A 19,042-nucleotide genomic window follows, 5' to 3' on the forward strand; every position below is an offset into this window, starting at 1 on the left:
AAGCCCAGGGTTTTGAACCGGCAACCTCAGCATTTCCAGGTCGACACTTTATCTACTGCGCCACCACAGGTCAGGCCATGCGTCAAGCATTTTTATCCCCCTGAAACAAGTCACAGCACCTGCCTTTCCTCCAAGGTGCCACTGTGTTTCTGCCTCTGGGCCTTTGTGATGTCCTTCCCTTTATTAGAGTGCCCAGCTCGCTGGGTCACCTGGTGAACGGCTCCTGGACCTGCCCACCAGAGCCCAAGTGTCCCCTCCCTGGCCTGCTGCTCCTGGGCAGGGTGACCCATCCAGCTGTTGAGCTGGCTCCCCTTGTCTGCTTGTCAGTCCGACCTCCCCCACACCCACCCGACTGGAATTCCTGAGGCCAGAGCCGTGGCTTCCCCCGGTGGTAATTTAGGAGCTGTTGGGTGGGCAGATGCCATGGATAGGCCTTGTTGTATGCTCTGTCCCGGTATCCTCAGTGTGAAATCGGGAGACTGCGAGGCTTGTGAGCCCGGTCCTGCAGCTCTGAGGACGGCATGAGGGCCACACTCAGCCCCAGGCAGGGCCGCGCAGGAATGTTCCTCGGACTCCACGCTGGGGGCCTCACACACAAGTCTGGTGACCCCCGCCAGCTGCCAGGCCTTCATCCTGGGCCTCCTCGGAAAAACAGGATCCGGAAGTGATCAAGAACATTTATTTGGTTGGGCGGCTTATTTTGCTCTAAATCTTTTTTAAACGACTGCTTTCCAAACTCCTTTGAGTTGTTCTCATTTTTGGCTTAACTATTGCAGATAATCCCTGTACACTGTTGTGTGTTTGTTTTGCCTAGGCATTGTTTACTCCACCTTTTTTGGCAGTGTGAAGTGTTCGCATTGAAAGTACTCCAGGGCTTTGGACTTTGGGTCCACATGGCATTACCTCTAAGTGGAAAGGTTTTTTATTATTTGTTTTTTTGCTTAGTGCCTATTGTGACACCAAGTGTAGTTTTGCACTCTTCTGGTTTTTTTCTGGAACAACCTGCTTGCCCAGGTAACTCTCTGAACTCGGAGTGTGTAGGTTTGTCTTTTGAATATTAGTGGGTAAGGCCCAGGACAGATGACAATTTGCTGGGGTCTAGAAGAAGCGAGACAGATTTTCCTCTAAATTCCCCTTTGGGGAAATGTAAGAAGAAACTTTATTTTTAAGCCTTCCTATTGAAAGTCGCTTTGTTCAGAAACATAAAAATGGCCATTGAATACCCATGTTCCGAAGGGGGGGGGGTGGCGAAGTAGGTCAGAAACTGGGGCGCTTGTCCTGTTTTCCTCATGAACTGTCCGTGTGATGTCGGGCTTATTTGCTCTGGGTCCCAGTTTCTCCACCTCAGTGCGGGAGGACGTTGGGTCTCTGAAGGTCCTGTAAACCCTGAGCTTCTGGAATTGGAGCCCTTGGCCTGACCTTCAAGTCGAGTTCTCCAGCTGGGTTTTATGATTTTGGTGTCAGGCTCACAGGTAAAGGGAGGAGGCAGAACTTTCAGGAGGCCAAGACCGCTTTATTACTAAGGCTGCAGCCGGTGCCTGGTAAGGAGGGCAGGGTTGGAGAAGCCTTGTGCTGCCACCGCTCTCAGGCGGCTACGGGCCTGCAGCAGAGCTCTGCACTTGAAGCCTGTCTGTTCCCACAGTGGCCCTGTGCCATCTGGCCATGCTGCCCTGCTCTTCAGGACCCCTTAGTGTCCGCCCTTCACACTGGCCTGCAGGGTCTTCCATCGTGTGGTCCATTCCAGCCATCTGCCTGTGTCATTCTGGGTTCACCAGAGAGACAGAACCAATAGGAGACACACACGCGTGTGCACACACATGCCCGATCTGTCACATGGAGGAGATTTATTAGGAGGAAGGCCAAGGAGTCCCAAGGTGCGCTGTCTGCAAGCTGGAGCCCCAGGCAAGCTGCTGGGTCCCTCTGTCCCTCTACGGGCCTGAGAGCCAGAGGAGCCAGAGGTGTAAAGGGCAGACCCTGTCCAAGGCAGGGTCCAGTGAGAGGACATGAGGACATGTCCCAGCCCCATCAGTGAGGCAGGAACGAGGGTCAGTTCCTTGCCTTTGGTTTTAGTCAAGCTCTTCATGGGTGTGAGGGAGCCCGCCGACATTACAGGAGGTCAGCTGGCTTACTGAGTCCTCGGCTTCGAAGGCCACTCTTGCCCGGAAACCCCTTCCTGGACACACCCTGGAAATGGCGTTCAGTCCGGGTATCCCCGGCCCAGTCCGGCTGTTGCTTCGTTCAAACTACGTATCTCTTCCCTCAGCCAGTGCACTGAGCACAGTTCAACCCAGGCCTTCCCTCGGGCTTGGGCTCCTTGTGATGGGACTCACCTGTGTCTCCTCTGTTCCTCCAGATTCTAACCCGAAGGGGACTAGAGTATGCTTAAAGATTTTTATTAAGATGGCCCAATTATTAGATACTGGATAAATTAAGATGGTTCTTCAATATTTCTCTATTTGGTTAACGTATGTGAAGACCATTGTCCTAGTTTGGCTTCAGGTTTCTCACCACTCGGGCATATGCTTATCTGCATCTTTCAGGACTTGAGTGCTGGCTTGCGGTGTTTCTTGACAGAGTGACGGATGTAGTCACGAGAATTAAGCTCAGAAGAACCCCAAACAACTGTGCTTAGATAAGAAGTTGATTCACCCATTGTGAAGACACGTGCTTTGCGGCCCAGGTGCAGCGTGCCGGGCGGCGGTGCTCCGGCGAGCCCTTGGGGCTCAGCTTCTAGCCCACTGCTCAGCCATTTCTAGGACCTGACCCTGTTCCCAGGTTCAAAGGCAGCACCCTCATTCCAGACAGCAGGATGAAGAAAGGGATAAAGAGAAATGGCTAAAGGGGGGCACACCACTCTAAAGAGAAGGCTTCCGGAAGGCGCTCCTGATGCTTGTGCATACGTTCCATTAGCCAGGATTTCCTCTCGTGGCATACCCAGCTGCAAGGGAGCCTGGGAGAAAATGCTTCTGTTCCAAGTAGCTGTTCCCAGCCAGAGGCTGAAGTGTCGGGGCAAGGGAGAAACAGGCGCTGGAGCAACAAGCAGTCTTCCCTGCAGCCCGTGCCGTTTGGCACCTGGCTACTTCCTGGGCTCAGTAGACACTGGAGCTCTGTTGAGAATTCAGGAGGCCTTTGATGTGCCTGCAGAAATTCACCACTGTAGATTTCTGAGGAGGGCACAGGCCTGATAATTTGAGGGCGAGTCGTCTAGCAGATGTAGAAGATGGTTGGGAATGGGTGAGGGCGTGGACTGAGGAAGACCTGTCCCGTGGCTGGAGCCATGAAGGTGATGAGAAGCCCACCCTGGCTTTATTTACAAGAATGCAAGGCCTTCCTGTCACGTAAACAAGATCTTCTAACCCTTGACTTGGACATTATTTCACTTGTTTTTCCAAAGCCCTTAAAATGTAGGGAGTATGAAGGTCAAAGACAAGTAAAACTATGGCTCCGTATCAAGCCTAATACCCTCTCTTTTATGGAACTGTTGGGGCCTCAAAGTTCTTATACTGGCCTAATAATCAGATACACATGAGGGAGATGTAGCCTGAGAAAAACAAATTCAAGTTGCATAATATATATACCTCCTGGGTACACGGGCAGGGGAGACCCAGGGACAGTGAGTAACTTGTCAAAATGGTGGAAAATGTTACCTTAAACAACAGTTTCACCTAAAGGCAGAAAAGGTGTTGGGGGCAGAAAGTCAGTTATGGGAGGTGACAGGTACAGCACAGACAAGGGGAAGAGGGGAAGATTACTAAGCAGATGGAGGTCCCGCCTTCTCCACAGAGGGAGGGCAGGTACAGTGAGGGCAGCTGGGGGGGGGGGCGCAAGGTTTCCCCCACAAATGTAAACGTCCTTTCATGGAGTGTAAGACCTGCTGGTGTTCAGAGCTTCCTCCACATCTGCTGTTGCTTAAAACTAACCCCTTTAAAATAATCGATATCCCAGAAAGACATATTTTAGGGTGGTTAAACTGTGCTAACCTAATTTGTATTAAAGGGGGAACATAACTAGCAAAAGCGATGCCAAAAGTATCCTTTATACTCATCTTTTCTCGGGGGGCGGGTAGAGCATCTCAGGATCTGTCAGACACTCCTAGAAACACACAGTGGAGAAGAGAGGACCTGTGGGTGTTTCCCCTCAGGGATGGGTTTCTGAGTTAACGCTGCGGACTGCGTAGTTGAGTCCAGAGCAACCAGTTTTATTTACTATATTGTCTGTCTCCTTGGGATTATTGCCTACACATTCAGAATTTACTTCCTGAAATTGTCTGTGTCAGGAGGGCATCTAAGTCTTATCTTTTTTTTTGTATCTTGCCAGTTTTTATAGATCATTTTTAGTGTACACTGTTAGACATGAAAGAGAATTTCCCTGCGATGTAATCAATCCCGGGGACCGCGGGTTGTCTAGTAATAACCTTTATTCCTTCGTGTAGCATTTCTCCTTGGCTTTGTCCTACAAGGGACCTGAGATGCCGCTGCCATGGCGTGGAGTGTGCACTTAGCCTGCCTGTGTGCACAAGTGACCGCAGACCACGCTGTCACCCATTGTGCCCATTCTGCGCCGGACCTGTTTCCACTGTGTGCTCTGCTATTTTAGTCTGACTTTATTATTTTTTTTTATGTGTGAGTGGGAAATTGAACTCTTACTCCATTTGAAACGAGTTCCACGCTGCATGTGGTAGCTCATGCCTAGCAACACTGAAGTCGGTTAGAAGATGCAGTGCAGGCAGCAGCCCCCCGTGACTGGCCTTCACCACTTGGACAGAACTGGTGTGACCTCAATGGGACGTGCGATGGTTTGGGGCATGTTCTTTTTTGGAATGACCTACGGTGGAAACGATTGAGCTGCGTAGCATTCAAGGTGGGGCTGCACATCTCGGCATGATCCTTGGAACTTGGGTCAGGAATGCAGCTTACCCGGTGGCCGCGGTGGCGAGGCCGTGAGTGTGGGGTCAGCCCTGAAAACCTTGATATGTCTCCTCCACAAAACAGTCACAAGAGCACTTGAATTTCACCTTCACTCAGTGTTTATCCTGTTAGAGCCACTTCTTACGCTACAGTGTATTCTGAAAACGGGAGGGGAGGGGGCCACCAGTGACGCTGGCTTCGGCGCTAGAGGTGAAGAGGGACGTAGTGGTCGCTGGTTTGAAGTGTGTGGACTTTTTGCTGCAGGTCAGCTCAGCAGTTTACCCGGAAAACCTGGGGCTGCTGATCAAAGATGGAATGACACTTCAAGTTGTGCGGTTGGTTTCGTTGTCCAAAGGACTGTCCAAATTGCTTCCTTCCTTATGGATATTTGGTGCCCAGGGAAGAAAAATGTATCAGGTCTGTACTATGCTCTTTTTGAGATCTTCCTTTTTTTGTTTTAGAAAACAGGGGATCTACCTTTTAGATCATTGAGCCCCACAGAGGGCTCAGCCTGTCCTGTTTGTTAAAATGACCAGCAGCGGGGGAGGGGCAACCCTCCCCTCCCTATCTGTCAGGCACTGGGCATGTGGAGAGAGACCAGCAAAGGCCAGAGGGATGCCTTAGCTGTCCGCCCTTCTTGAGTTCACTAATGCTCGTTTATCGCTCTTTGTTTTCTGCCTTGTCCCTCTCTCATTTTTGTATGTATCAATATTTGGCAGACCTTTGACTTTGACAAATCCTCAAGTTCACAGGTACAGTTGCAACTGTGTTTCTCACACTGAATAAAGTGTAACTGAAGAAGCTTCTCAGAGACCACTTCAGACCTCCCATGATGGAAAGAGGAGGACTGAAGCCCTAACACTATTCATTTATGTTAAATTATTATTCTTATTTTTATTTCTGTTAAATTAAAGGAACTGAAGCAACCTGTTATGCAGGAGGTTTCTGATTGCATCGTTCTTATACAGACGGGAACTTCTTATCCTTACTCTTTAGGGCCCCGGGGTTGGCAGAATGGTAAAACAGGTGCGACCTGCTCCTGAAACTTGCCACGTAGCCACAGAGACATTTGGGCCTCGGCCAGGCCACCGTCATCTTTTGTGCTGGCCACTCCTGCTTGGATGGGTCAGTTGACGAAAGCGCTCCTTCTGGAGCGGCTTGGTTTGTGCTGAACTCTTGTCTCCGCCTGGGAGCCTCCCCTGTGAGCCTCTCACCTGGGGCGGAGGGCAGAAGGAGATGCCTCTTCCATTTATTTCCCCCTGGCTGGTCTCCATGTCTTGAAGAAGGTTCGCGCAGTCCACGGCTGTGCTCAGTCGCTGAGTGACTCATGCCTGCTTCTCAGGGGAAGTGATTCCAGTTCATGCTCGTAGGTCACATTACGACACATTTAGGACCTATTGGGTAATTTATGAATAATCCAAGCTGCGAGGCTGTGTCAGTGAAGGCCAAAGGTCGTTTCTGTGTTATTTCTTTAACCTCAAATTAACGGCATGCTTTTTCAGAATCAAATCACATTTGATTTTATTTCCCATGTGCTTTTGTGTGTCCCACACAATGCCTTGCACTTACTTATTTTGAGTAAGTGGGTTAGTCAGCGATTGAATAATGACATTATATGGTCAGAGCTATTACAGTTCAGGAAAAGAAGAGTGGAATAAAGTTGAAAGGAAGAGGTTATCATCAGCTGCAAACTGGTTATGGCTGATAGGTTCAAAACCAGCGTGGAATGATGGGTACTTATACATTTTTTCAGAAATTACTTACAGACATTTCTTTGTGTTTGCCGTGTGCTGAACATTAAACTAGGTATCAGGGCAGTAGGGATGAACATGTAAGACAATCGTGTCTGTCCTTTTGAGTCTTACAAACACATGTAAGTAACTGTAACCTGAGGTGGTGCTAAGTGCTGTGATGGAGACTGTGGTGTTGGGATACGGGGCAGGATTGTTTTTAGTCTGGGAGTCGGCAGAGGGCTCTGGAGCGAGGATGTGTGTGAGGCCTTGTGTGGGGTTCTGGGTCAGGTTTTTTTTTTTGTTTGTTTTTTTTATGACAGAGACAGAGAGAGGGGCAGATAGGAAGAGACAGGAAGGGAGAGGGAGAGAGATGAGAAGCATCAATTCTTTGATGCGACACCTTAGTTCAGTGACTGCTTTCTCATATGTGCCTTGACTGTGGGGCTACAGCAGAGGGAGTAACCCCTTGCTCAAGCCAGTGACCATGGGGTCATGTCTGTGATCCCATGCTCAAGCTGGTGAGCCCGTGCTCAAGCCAGTGACCATGGGGTCATGTCTGTGATCCCATGCTCAAGCCAGTGATCCCATGCTCAAGCTGGTGAGCCCGTGCTCAAGCCAGTAACCTTGGGGTTTCGAACCTGGGTCCTCTGCATCTAGTCTGATGCTCTATCCACTGCACCACTGCCTGTTCAGGCGCTCTGGGTTAGATTTAATTGGCATTGTGTTTCTGTCCATTTATCTCTGCCCCCACAGCACACACATATTTCAAGGAAAATGTCAGGTATGCCAGTAAGCCATTCCTGTAATTTTTTATTGACTAACAAGTCTTGAGTTGTTTATTCCCCAAAAATCAATTTTGGGGCTTTGTTTTTCTTATTAATTGTTTAAAAAATTCTGAGGGTTGGGCAAAAGGATCTTAGCATCAATTTATTTGCCCTATCCTATAGTTTATTCTTTTTTTAAACCGTGGTCAGTGAAACTAGCATAACACAAGGTGTTTTTCTCTCATTGTTTTTTTTTGTTTGTTTGTTTTTTCCTTTGAAAATTGCCTCACAAGTAGTTTAGACAGGGTCTAAATTATAGACAGACAGACCGGGAGATAGAAAGAAAGATAGATAGATAGATAACATACATATATACATAGATATATTTAAGCACATGCCCTTCTGTTTCTTGTGCCTGGTCAGACCTTGAAAAGTTGTCCTTTTGTTTCAGGTTAAGAAAGCTGTGTTACTCTCAACAAAATAGAATGTTTACGTTCTTCATTTTTAGCAAGGTCAAATTCTGTATTTTTTAAACTTGCCTAATTTTAGGATTCTTTACAAAAGGCTGTTTGTTTTTAGCCTCACTTGAAACTTTCCTTTGAAGCGAGGCTGTCCTGGGACGTGGTGATTTACCCTGGGGCATCTGTCAATCCTCACAGATCCATAGCAGGAATCGCAAGTTAGGGAACTGGGGAGTTAAACCCCCCCAAGGAACAGCTGTCTGAATTTGTATGATCCGTACATGCTAGACTGGTTGTTTTATGACTCCTGTGTTCTGAACTTCTCCATTCATGTCCAGCAATAAACAGATGGTTCCAGATCCACAAACCATGTTGTCATGGCCATGGCCATGGCCTACAGATGCATCTGGAAGCTTCCGCTGGCTTTGGGGGTGGGCTTGCCACCTGCCTTTACCTCCAGTGTGCATCACACGCTTGCTTAAGTGGACGTCCAAAATTCTGCATGCCCCAATAGGAGGCATTAAATAAGTTTGGAGCAGCCACACTGAAGAATAATGACACAGAAAATATTTAATAGAAATACTGAGTAACATTTATTGGTCATATGTTATGTGCCAGACACACAGAACAACACACTTAATCCTCAGAAACTATCTAAGTACCATTCTTTTCCCAAGTTCACGTAGCAGGGGTGACCGCAGGGCATACTGTTTCTCTCCCATGTATTGTAATCTGCTTTTTCTATCTAACAAAAACGGTGTGTATAAGGTAGCGGACACAGTTTTCTTTTTTAAATTGTTACATACATGCATGTGTATATCCAGGTTTCTATGGACGGCAAGTTTATGGGTGATTTAGGCGATTGTAGTTTCCTTTTAGTGCTTTCCAATTTTTCTACAATGTAGATGGATAACTTGTACAAAGAGTAGAGAAAAAGTAAGTGAAATTATTTAGCCGTAGATATATTTAAACAAAGGAGGAAGAGAAACAGGTTTCAATACAGAATAGCTGTCCACCTTCCTAAAATCTTACGTGTCTTTCCATCTTCCGTTATTGGGAGAAATTAAGAAGAGGCTCCAGTCTGTTGCTCAAGCAGGGGTTGTTACCTTAGTTATTGGACACTTGCAGGTGCTTTGCTCAAGGGCAGAAGAATTTGCTCTAAGGAATAATGAAGCTCAGTTTAAGTAGGTGTTTCCCCTGTGGAAGTATTTAGGGTGATATAAGCGAGCACTTTCTTTTTACTTGACTGCAATCCTCCCTTGCCTGAGTTCTTCACCCACCTTCACGACTGGTCACCCCCCCCCCCCCTGCCTCCCGTCAGCCCCCACTCCCTGCATTGCAAAGCAGCTAAGAGCAATGAAGTGCTTTTGATTATACAGAGGCTCCCTCTCCCCTCCCCTGTGTAGCACTGAACCCTTTCCCCCTTGCTTCTGTACCCTAGCAATGACATATCCCTGTGGCAGAATTTTGAGCAAGTCACTGTGCACCTGCTGACTTTCTTGTCCTTCTGCCTAGAAGGCGAGTTCGGCAGGAGATGGGGGCTCGCTGACCTGTCCGTCAGACTGTAGCCTGTACTTGGCAGCTATCGAACATGGAATGGTGTATATTCCATGTACACTTAGACCTAAGAGGTCAAGGGGTGGGGCGTAAGAAAAAAAGGACTAGATAAAGATTAAGAAGAGCAATTTTAAGATCTTCATGGTAAAGCGAAGAGGATGTTGCCAAAGCAAGGGAAATATCTGCCTAACGCTCTTACTGCCGTCAGAATAGCCCGGAGAAATGAACAACCTTCCCATCGGCGAAGGTTCCATCACATGCCCAGGAAGGCGTTGGGATAGAAAGGAGTATACCGTGTTCACCCACACTGTGGACGAGGTGTGCCCACACGTTGTCGTCTGAAACTTCTGGAATAGGCAGTTCGGTTAAATAGACTGACCACTTCCTCGATCTCATTTGCTTGGGGAAGAAACGTTTGTTTGTTTGTTTCTGTCTGTCCTTCGAACAGCATCCTGGGGGGGGAAGAAGTCTTACGGGAGCAAGCTGGAGGGGACGCCACTGAAAACTTTGAGGACGTCGGGCACTCGACGGATGCCAGAGAATTGTCCAAAACGTTTATCATCGGGGAGCTGCATCCAGTAAGTGCTTTTTGAGGACCTTTATACGTCTTTCTCTTGAAGGCTAGGGGTGTGACCTTCCTCAGGTCTGTAGACTTACAGGTTTCAAAAGGAGTAAAGGAAACCAGTTCCTTCTGATTTTACGACACCATTTTTGTCGTAAACAAATCGCCTGGAAACTTTTTTGTGTTCCCCTGGTTGCGTTCTCCACTGGAGTTTAGTGTCTGAATCCTCTCGCCCGTGGCCGTGGCCCTGGGGACAGTGTGTCTCCGGCAGTGAAGGGCCGTGGAGCAGCACATTTTTAGAAGGGGGAGAGAATCAACCCAGTATATAGTTTTACTTTTTATTGCTTACTTTTTGGACCAAAATATATATATTTAAGACCCTCCCTTCTATTTTCATTAGTTTGAGAATATTTTATTCTATTTTTTTTATTCATTTTAGAGAGGAGAGGGAGAGAGAGAGAGGAGAGACAGAGAGAGAGAAGGGGGGGGAGGAGCTAGAAGCATCAACTCCCATATGTGATGGGTTTCGAACAGGTGACTTCAGCATTTCCAGGTCAATGCTTTATCCACTGTGCCACCACAGGTCAAGCCGAGAATATTTTATTCTAAAAAAAAAGATTTTAATTTTTAAAAAAGTTGGCACTATTGGCCCTGGCCAGTTGGCCCAGTGGTAGAGTGTCGGCCTGGTGTGCAGGAGTCCTGGGTTCGATTCCTGGCCAGGGCACACAGGAGAAGCGCCCATCTGCTTCTCCACCCCTCCTCCTCTCCTTCCTCTCTGTTTCTCTCTTCCCCTTCTTCAGCCAAGGCTCCATTAGAGCAAAGTTGGCCCAGGTGCTGAGGATGGCTCCATGGCCTTTGCCTCAGGCACTAGAATGTCTCTGGTTGCGGCAGAGCATCGCCCCAGATGGGCAGAGCATCGCCCCCTGGTGGGCATGCCAGATGGATCCCAGTCAGGCGCATGTGGGAGTCTGTCTGACTACCTCCCCGTTTCCAACTTCAGAAAAAAATAAATAAATAAAAAAGGTTGGCACTGTTAAATGAGTAAACCTTGCGCTCTGGCTGTGACAGCAGCATCTCCACAGCAACATGTAGATCTGACCGCATGGGTGCTGTTCTCAGTTTTGGAACTCACTCTGGATCAGAACACCTTTCAGGACTTAATCTGCTAATCATTTTTCTTTTTTGCAGTCAAGGCAGAGGAGACTTTGTGTTTCACAACCTACCTAGTTGAACCTAACACGAGAATTACGGAACAGTAATTTTTTTTTAGAAATCTCAGTGAAAGGAAGCACTTTGGAAGCAGTGCTCTTGTAGACAGTTTTCACTCTGTAATATGCCTTTCTTCTTTCTTTCTCTCTTTATTGCAGGATGACAGAGCAAAGATAACCAAGCCTCCGGTGAGTGTGACCGTATCAGTGGCTGTAGCTATCGGCACTGTATCTCATCCCCGCAAACTGGAGAGTAAAGGTCGTTTGCTGAGCTGACTAGGCCAGTACAGGCGTCTTTGTATAGGTTAGATGAATGTGTAACCTGTGGGCTCAGCTCGGCGAGCTTCTCTCTTTGTGCAGACCAGCCATGATGCTTCATTAGGAGAGTCATGTGTTCTCTGCAAAAGACTTTCGGTACCTAACATAATTTTTTCATCGTGACCCTCAATGGACACCTTTTAAAGAGCTACGTTTTACAACCGGCATGCCACCTCTGGAGTGACAGGTTGGGCACAGCCTTCTTTTCTGAGAACCAACATCTGACTGGGCAGAGGTCTTCAGATGTAACCCTCTGAGGACACTGTCCATGTCCCCGTTGCCACATCTCTGGGACACAGTCGATGTCCCAGTAAGTACTTACTGGGTGAATTTCATGTTACTTCAGTTAACTTCTTGATGCCTGTCTCCTTGGGTAAAGAAAAGAGTTCTGGTAAGACTGAATCTGTGCCCTGGTTCCATAGCCCTTCTCTCTGGGCTGATCACCTCCCTCATATCTGAAGATAATCCATAGTGAGCACTGGTGACCACAGCCAGAGTTCCTGAAACGTGCAAGCAGGATGGACAGTTCTTAGCCTGTAACTAGGGGACTGTGTTGTGCTTAAAACAGACGGCAGAAAGTGTAACTTTCTCTCCTGGGCCTGGCTCCTGGTTCCTTCAAGTGAGACCGCACAGGGCTCGGGTTAAGATCTGGCAAACCCATTTACCAGCTGCTGCTGAGGACAAGTCATTGTCTCAGTTTATTCTCAAGAAAACCAAGCTGTGGTCCGGCTGAGCGTGAAGGTCACGCTCACCCTGGCACCGCAGAGTCCAGTGTACGTCTGTGTGAGGCTGTTCCTCGTATGTTCTGTCCTCTCCCTGCTTGAGGAAGGCTGCAGTTTGGTGTTGGCAAGCTCAGTACTGTGTATTATCTTTTAAAGCTCAGTACTCTGGGCAGATAAAAAGTTGACTTCAGACTTTGAATTGCCTCTGAACAATTGCTTAGAATCCTTGCTGTTGGTCCAGATGGCTTCAGCACCTTTTTTGTCGACTACTCTTTGGACCTCTGAAATTCTGTGGTGCATGAAGTTTTTGCTTTTTCTCCAAAGCCAGAACCCTGTTAGGTGTTCAGTATCTAATAATCTTGGTGTAAATCATTCGGCTGTAATCAACAACAGTTGGATAAGGCTTATTACATGAACTTAGGTCTAACGCAGGTCCAACTGTGTCCCAAACCAGGATGTCATCAAGCAAAAAGCACTGGTGAGGGCTGAGGTCTCCCACCATACCTGCATGATTTTTGAAAGAGACTCTTTTCTCCTCTGTTTGCTAGAACATGCTTACATTAGAGCACAACTGGGGAGATGATGCTCTTTTTCCTAGAGGCCGTAAGCAAATACAGCGATCGACCTTTCTTGTGCTCCAGGTTTACCAGAAGAGAGTGTCCTCAGATATTTCTTTGTCATGTGGGTTTGTATAACCCTCCATCTATCTCCAGACTGGTGCCTGTATGTGCCGTGGTCCAAATTTTTGAAATGTTGCCTGCTGAAATATCTAGTTGAGTTGTGAAATAAGTGCACCCCAGATGATTAGTGCCCATTTGCCCAAAGGAAAACATGATGTCAGTTTGCCAGAACAAGGTCTTTGTGGACGTAGAAATGACTCATGGTCATTGAAGTTTGTCTCTATCACATGGGCTCACGTGAGGGGTGTCAGTAGTTGGCAGCCCCTGTCCCTGGTTGTAGTTTTCAAAGGATTGCTCTGTCTGTGACTTGATTTGGTTCTCATGATTTCCCGGTGGGATCCAGGGATGGTGAATATGGTGGGATTCAGGCTTTGTTCCAGGCTGTGATCTTGTTCAGGGTCACACTGGGTGGCAGGCACCACGGCTGGTCCCCACGTCAGGTGTGGCAGGTACAATCTCTTAATCTTATGGAGGCTGTAGACTTTGCATGAAAGCTTCAGTCTGTCAGTATTTTTTGGAAAGAGTTCCAGTTCAGGAAAGGGGCTGAGTAGGGTGAACTTATAAATGAGACAACTTTGGCCAAAGCTGCATGGGCTTTGCACGCTTGTCTATATGAGAGCGTATCACGTACTGTTTTCACTGTTAACCCACTTGGAATTGAACCCCTCACGGTCACTGAGTGAACAGGTGGCCAAGCCTGTGATAAAAACCATGGTCCACTCTCCCCATTTCCTTGTTGACATATTGATTAGACACGTACCCAAAGCCTCTTAGCCTCTTTGGAGCATTGGACAGGGAAGACCTTCCCCTTTTCATCCAAATGTCCTTGGGCGATTCAGACGAGATCGAGTGTTCAGGGTGGTATGGCCATAGACCCCATGGGCATTCAAACCTGCTTTCACTCTCAAGCATCTGTGAGGGTTAAGAGCCTCACAGATGAGAAGCAGTCAGACGGCTATGAGATCTTTTAAAGGTCAGCTCTTGATGCGATCACTGTGCGTGCTGGTGGTGGTGACCTGCTAGCAGTTTTGGCCCTGGGGGGCGCAGGCAGCCTGGGATGAGGGGGAAGACCAGGCCAGCTGAGTATCCACAGAGCTGTCAGCATGTTGAGTAAATCATGCACGTGTTTGTGCTCGGGGTAACAAAGTAACGGAGTGTGTTTGCCTGATGTTTTCTGGTTCAGGCTTAACTTTCTAGCATGACCATAATATTTTACCTCCAATGAACTGCTGGGTTTCTGAGCTGATTGTGTTTCTTCTAATCGCTAAGCTGTATTTTTGTGTATTCTAGTTCACTTCTAAGAATCTTGATTAGTTTTATTTTTAACGTACAGACTTTGAAAAATCACCCCATAGTGGGTGGTGAATACATCTTGTAGCCTCTAAAATGGAACATTGCTCAAAAAGATAATACATGTGAAGTTTTCTTTTTCAACGACTTATTTTTCCCCCCTCTCCTGTGTCAGGAATCGTAATGGCTGTGTTCCCAGGTTGGTGGGTCCCACAACTGCTTTGCCTGCTTGTCCCTGACCAGTTTCTGCCCTTTGTTAACCTGCCTGGCTGTGTGGAGCTTTGCCCCCGCGTGGACCTGTGCCCTGCCGCTGCCTGCGCTGCTAACGGTCTGCTCTGCTGGGCTTGGGTCTCAGGGGGCTGGGCTGCCGCCTTATTCATGGCTGCCTTCTTTTGAGGCACTAATGCTTTCGCTGGTGTGGAATTTTAAAAGAATGCTCCTTAACACATTGGGAAGCCTGGCAAAGTTTATATTTCCCGAGGCCTTGGCTCTCCAGCCGTGTGGGAGAGGACACGCTCTCCGAGGTGGGGCCATGCTGGGTCACTTCCCCGGTCCCGTCAGGGACGCTCAGCAGCTGCGGGGACGCGGCCAGGCCCAAACTGGGGAAGACCCCAGGGCCCAGGGCGTCCTGATTCGGAGGTTTCCTGGTGGGTGACAGTGTGAAGTTGGTCCCCAAGGCCTCCAGTGTCTTTTTAGAACTGTCTTCTGAGAGTTAAAGAAAGATTGTCACAAACTCTGCAGTTCAAATGGCAGATCTTAATTTTTTCTTGTCGATTGATGTGTCTTTAACATAATCTGGGACACTTTTACCTTGTGTAAGATTTGAATGAAATGAATATTTTTTATTGAATGTTTTATTCATGGACTTGAAGAATTAAACTTTCTTCCTAAAGGTAATGATGGGGCCGTGTGTGTGTGTGTGTGTAAATCAGATAGATCTATTGTCCTTTTCTCTGATAAATTATTTAAATATCTGTGATGTAGAGGATATTTTATGTAGCCTATCAGTTTTTAACATTTTCTTTCAAGTTATCTAGGTTGTGTTTGTAAGTAATTTAAGAATAGATCATTCTTCTGTATTTTCTTCTGGGAAAAAAAATAAGATGAAATCATGCATTTGAGTGGAAAGAGGTCGATGATGTAATTTTCCCTTTTGCTGTGTTTTGAAGAACGCACTGAATGAAGAACTGTGATCTTTCTCTGAAACAGGTTTTCAGTCAGTTCCCTTTAACTTACCTTACTTTTTCTCTCGCATTCCAGGAAACTCTCATTACTACGGTTGACTCGAGTTCTAGGTATGTGGTTGTTTCCTTTTCAAGTGTCACTGTGATGATCAGGCTCACAGACTCACAGAGCCGGACTGTTGGCCTCTCCCCACCCTGTGGGCCTGACACTGGGGCTCCCCCTGACCCCCCTCGGGGGACTCCCAGGGTTCATGTCCACTCGGCAGCTGCACTGCCCAGGGCATTCCCTCCTGAACTCTGGACAGTCTTCAGAACGACCCCAAAGTCCTCACTCCAGCTGCACCTCCCCTAAGGAGCAGCAGGAGCTCAGCGAGGTCCCTTCCCCCCCAGGGGACGTCACTAGTCCTCGGTCGTGTGTTTGGGGAGAGTGACTGGTGGCTCTTTGTGTCAGTTCACAAAAACAGATTGAAGTGAACGTGAGGGGTGGGGGGTGGTTGTTAGTTTTCCTACCAGCCTAGGATGATGGAGGAAATACCAGAATACCGGCTGGCAGCCCTTTTAGCAGCTCAGAACTGTCTTTTCCTCCAGAGAGGTCAGAGGGGTAGTTTCCAAGGCAAAACCCCCCCCCCCCAACACACACACACACAAGCACCATTGCTGTTCCTTTCAGCTGGTGGACCAATTGGGTGATCCCTGCCCTGTCAGCCCTGGCCGTGGCCCTGATGTACCACCTCTACACCGCAGAAGACTAGACGCAGCCCCCCCCCCAGCCCGCGGGGGAGGCACCGCGCAGCAGGAAGAGAGAAGCCCATGTTCCCTGCTTCGACCAACAGAAACCTTCTCCCGAAAGTCATCTTCTTACGCCCATCTCCCTTCCCTCCTGTGTTAGAAACAAAACCGAACCAGAAAGAACCGTTCTGTTCCCTCTGCCCTTGACCTTTCGCTGTGTGCCTTTGTAGTCACCGACTTGGTCTCTGTGTCCCCTGGTGCCATAACATTCCTGAGTGTAGGCACCATCTTTTAAAAAACGCATCTGGCTTTTCAAATACACCACCCTGTGTGCCTGTCGATTGGGGATGTCATTGTCTTTCACATGTAACACCTCCAGTAGTTCAGCAGAGCCACCTGGCATGCTCGCCACTGAGGCCCACGGGGTCCGTGGGGCACGAGGAACATAGGGGGGAGTATCTGGTTGAGTCACTTGGTATGATCGCCTGTTGCCAATTTAGTTTCTTGTTCAAGGAAGTCAAGATAGGCCCCGGAAATGGTAGTGTAAGGATTTCTACCCGCAATAGAGGTCTGAAGAGGAGGCGGCCCCTAGGAGACCGCTCCTCTTCTTGGACTAGATTTTAGCACCAGCAGCAAAAACACAACCCTGTGAGCCGTGAGAGGGCGCTGCACCTCTTCACCCAGCTCACAAATACTGACCAGAGAAGTGCTCAGTTACAGAGGTTCTAAAGTGGTAAAAGGTCCTCACCTGGAGGGGAAAATTGTCTATGTGTTTTTTTGTAAGGAAATGCCGGTTTCCTAACCCATCAAGACACACATTGGAGATTGTGGGACATTAGGAATCTGATTTTTGAAGACACCGAGCTGAGGGTGATGAGCCGCTAGAGACTCTGACGTGGCCCCAGAGGACCCGGTCACTCGTCTCCGTTGGTCCCTTCTGTCCTGTGCCTCTGGCCTTTCAGTGTGGGAGCTTACGGGGTGGATGTGTACACATAGCGGTCTGCGGGCACACCAGCTGAGTGCCGAGCACTGGGGTGCGTCAGAGTCCACTGACACATTGGAAAGGAATATTTTTTATTATTACAGAGTATAACTTTTTATAACCATTGCCATGTATCCCCCTTTTGCTGTTTTTGTCACTTGCAAGGTAAGTTAGTGTGAATCTAGGGGCTGGGGAAGGGTGTTGTGGCACATGGGAAAATACTTTGCAGAGAGAATGAATCCTGTATTCACATTTCAATAAACACACGCCTGGAACAAAGCCACGCCTCCTGTGATGGACTCACCGTGCTCTGACATGCACCTCAGTTCTGGGATGCCCGTGACCCGGGAGCCCATGGGCGCTGACTATACCGGCACCATGCCTCGGTCCCGGGCGGCTCAGACGTGAACCAGAAAGGAATGTCAGGACCTTCCTGCTGCCTTTTGACACTTGTCTAAGATTTCCATGGAGAGCCCTGCATTTCCTCTAGGAACGGAGAGCGGTTGGTCCACTGCTCTCATGCTGGAGGGTGCATCTGGGAGGGGGAGTAAGAAACCCCAGGGATTAAGGTGAGAGGAGTGTCTACTCCCAGGGCTTTCTGGAAGTAAAAGCGTGCTCCTGTGGGCCGTCGCTAATGGAGACCCACCGCGTTGCTGTGGTAGAGAGGAAAGCTTGGAACAGTTTTCTTGAGTAAGTTCAAATTTTAAAATTACTCCAGGAGAGGTATTTTTTCTTTTGGTTGGTTGACCATTTATTTGCGTCTAGAGGACGCTGGATTGTGGCATTGCTGTAGTTCGCTAAAGTACACACCAAGAATGTCATTTGCACCGGAGGATACAGTGGTGATTTTATCATCAGTCTCGTATCAGTTCCCTCTGTGTTAACGCACAGGACAATTCCTATGGTCATTGTATTGCTGTGTCACGTTACCGTCACTCCTATGAACTGACACTTCTGAGCACTTACTGCCCGCCAGACACTGGCAAGTCGATGACAAGAGTCATGTTGTGTTGTCTTCGTGATGACTGCCAAACCCTCAAGCTGGGTTTGCAGCCTCTGTCGGTGGCTGCTCCTGCCTGTCCGTCGACTGCAGGCCTCGCGGTGGGGGCATGTGCATGTTGACGGACTCTCGCCCTGCACTCTGCGCTCCTCCTCCGAGTGCGCGGGGATGGATGTTTCAGGGAGCTGGCCTCATCACGGAGGTAAACGCTTGCACAGACCCCACAGAAGGGGTTCCATACCACGGATTTCCGCCAGGCCTCCCCCCCCCTGATTTCCACCAGCCCCCCCCCCCCGGCGTGGGGGCTGCCTCCTCCTCTCCCTTTCTCTCTCTTTCCTTCCCTTCCCCTCACTTCTGCTCCCCTCTTCCCTCACGTTGCTGGGATGTGCTCTTAGAAAAAAAGCAGGGCTGTAGAACAAAGAGGTGTAACCTGGAGTCAATATGTTGATCGGTATTTCAAAATAACATAACACGTGTTACAGGCCCTGTGTAAACATTTCCATCTCTTTAAGGTTGTGGCTCTTAGCTTATAAACTTTGGAATGTTAGTACTTTTACAAACCTGCTCCTAAATCGGCTTTGAGATGAGTGGCGGGGTGTATCTTATCCGAGAGACTCAAGGGTGGGCTTGTAGGTGATGTTTAAGAAGTGTGGCTCTTGGGAGCCGTCAAGAACACTTGTACATTGACACTTTTATTGCTGACTCACTCATTCCCTGTTTTGTAAGTTTCTCTTCCTTTGTTGTGGGAACAACATTATACAAAGGAGAAAAAGGACATGGTGTATTTTATATTTTAACCTATTATATGCAGCCAGAATCACAAGCAAGGAAAGATAATTTGAAACTTTTTTTTCTCTGTTTTCATGAAGCTAACAGAATCATTTCTCCTCCTTGTCTGGTTCCTGACTTCTGTTGGGCAGGAAGTCATCCCCCCCCCCGAGGAGT

General features: G+C 48.2%; 1 protein-coding gene across 1 annotated transcript in view; it reads left to right on the top strand.

Annotated features, from left to right (window-relative positions):
- The window catches only part of CYB5A (cytochrome b5 type A), a 30,333-nt gene extending 12,957 nt beyond the window's left edge, over positions 1-17,376 (top strand). Inside the window, 5 exon segments of the mRNA XM_066352401.1 lie at positions 9,871-9,876; positions 9,878-10,000; positions 11,352-11,381; positions 15,463-15,497; positions 16,057-17,376. Of these exon segments, the coding sequence (XP_066208498.1) occupies positions 9,871-9,876; positions 9,878-10,000; positions 11,352-11,381; positions 15,463-15,497; positions 16,057-16,138 (276 nt within the window). The 3' untranslated portion in view covers positions 16,139-17,376.
- The last annotated feature ends 1,666 nt before the right edge of the window (positions 17,377-19,042 follow it).

The sequence above is a fragment of the Saccopteryx leptura genome, chromosome 11 (genome assembly GCF_036850995.1).
Source record: "Saccopteryx leptura isolate mSacLep1 chromosome 11, mSacLep1_pri_phased_curated, whole genome shotgun sequence".
Taxonomy (NCBI): domain Eukaryota; kingdom Metazoa; phylum Chordata; class Mammalia; order Chiroptera; family Emballonuridae; genus Saccopteryx; species Saccopteryx leptura.